Here is a 1745-nt window from a genome sequence, read left to right as displayed (position 1 = left end):
CCCTCCGCCCCCCGGGCAAGGAACCAGCCGGGGAGACAACGGGAGTCCGGAGTTTATTATAAAAACAGCGAATGGGTGAATCAGGGGGACAACCGGCAACGGTCACCTCTGTACAGCGGTAAGGAGCCGCCCCGAGGCGGCCCTGGAGGCAGGAGCGCTCTGGCTGCGGCCTCCTAACAGGCCGGTCACCGGAGGGAGACCCTCCATCCCCCTCTCCCCGCAGGCACGTCCCTGCTCAGCCCCACCACGCTGGGGGCCAGCCCGGAGCAGGGCTGAGCTTGATCTCTGCCCCCAGAGAGCCACACGCGGTCCTCAGCAGCCACAGAGCCGGGGGCCGAGAGCGGCTTTTAGGACGCAGACAAAACGTCATCTGATGCACAGGAAAGCCCTGGGGCACCTCGCTCCCTGGGCTGACCCGTCACCTGTCCCGCAGCAGGATGCCCCATCGCTGTCCCTGCCCTCACGCTCCAGTGAGGCTGCCCAGCAGCTCAGGCACAGCTCAGAGGAGAGTAATGGTCCACGGAGAGCTCACAGCAGGGTCAAGGCATTGTCCAACCAGTTACAAACTGGACTTACAGATACCCTCCCAGCAGGGCAGCTCCATCCTCACACGAGGAAGATCTCGGCATCAGCCAGAGCTCAGTGCCTGGACTTCAGAGGTCCCACAGGGAGAGCAAGCAGTTTGTCCCATCCTTCACTCCTTCTCTTGGAATGAGCTCCTGCTCCAGGGGGAGCTTCTCCCCCTTACCCCATAGCAGCCTAGTTCTTCAAAAGCCTTTGGTGAAGAACCTCATAGCAATGCAGGTCACATCACCTTGCAGTGACCAGAGCACCCGTCCCTCTGTGCTGGGCAGGTCTGAGCACACGCACAACGGGCACAGAGCCCGGATTTCACCTTTCCCTCAGTAAATAACCTTGAGCTACGTGGAATTTAAGATACTGCAGCAAAAAGAGCAACAATAGCTACTACAGCAGAGAGGGAGCAAAAGGGAAACAGCTTCTATTGCAGGGGCCTGAACTGCTGGAGTCTCACCCACACGCAGAACAGACGCCCCAGCACGTGACACCGCAGCAGGATCCACAGCCAGCCCAAACAGCTGCGGTGAAATGGATGGAAAAGCCCCGCTGTCCAGGCGGGAAGACGCGCTTCCCTCAGGCTGCTCCTCTCAGGCGTAGATCCAGTGCTCAGCCGTGTCCTCCCAGCAAGTCAGCTCCTCTGGGCGGAACCAGAGGGAGATCTCCTGCTGGGCACTCTCAACCGAGTCGCTGCCGTGGATCACGTTCCTGTGGAGGGGCAGGAGAAAGGGATAAGCTGGCCCCAAGCAGAGAAGGGTGGGAGAGGGAAGATACAGTGTGGAAAACTTCACCCCGACCGGTTTAACTATAGAGTTGTTTTGGTTGGAAAAGCCCTTCCAGCTCCTCGAGTCCCCCCGTTCCCCAGCACTGGCAGGTCCCCCCTGCCCCCTGTCCCTCAGCAGCACCTGCACACGGCTGGGAAACCCCTCCAGGGATGGGGACTCCACCACTGCCCTGGGCAGCCTGCGACACGCCTGCACAACCCCAACAGGACAGAAACGGCTCCTCAGGGACAGCCTCAACCTCCACTGGGGCAACTGGAGGACGGTTCCTCTTGTCCTGTCAAAGAGACCGACCCCCCTGGCTGCACCCTCCTGTCAGGGAGTTGTCAGAGCCAGAAGGTCTCCCCGGAGCCTCCTTTGCTCCAGGCTCAGCCCCCGCAGGTCCCT

General features: G+C 61.0%; 1 protein-coding gene across 1 annotated transcript in view; it reads right to left on the bottom strand.

The window, feature by feature from the left end:
- Positions 1–1166: 1166 nt before the first annotated feature.
- Positions 1167–1745, bottom strand: part of LOC104498339 (nucleoside diphosphate kinase 3-like) — a gene marked incomplete at its 5' end in the record, with an annotated part of 1871 nt that continues 1292 nt past the window's right edge. Inside the window, one exon of the mRNA XM_010141696.1 lies at positions 1167–1284. Coding sequence (XP_010139998.1) covers positions 1167–1284 — 118 coding nt within the window. The remainder of the gene's footprint in view (positions 1285–1745) is intronic.

Source organism: Buceros rhinoceros, unplaced genomic scaffold (genome assembly GCF_000710305.1).
Source record: "Buceros rhinoceros silvestris isolate BGI_N320 unplaced genomic scaffold, ASM71030v1 scaffold35998, whole genome shotgun sequence".
NCBI classification, from domain to species: domain Eukaryota; kingdom Metazoa; phylum Chordata; class Aves; order Bucerotiformes; family Bucerotidae; genus Buceros; species Buceros rhinoceros.
The sequence above is the reverse complement of the archived record's forward strand: the minus strand, read 5'-3'. Positions and strand labels throughout refer to the sequence as shown.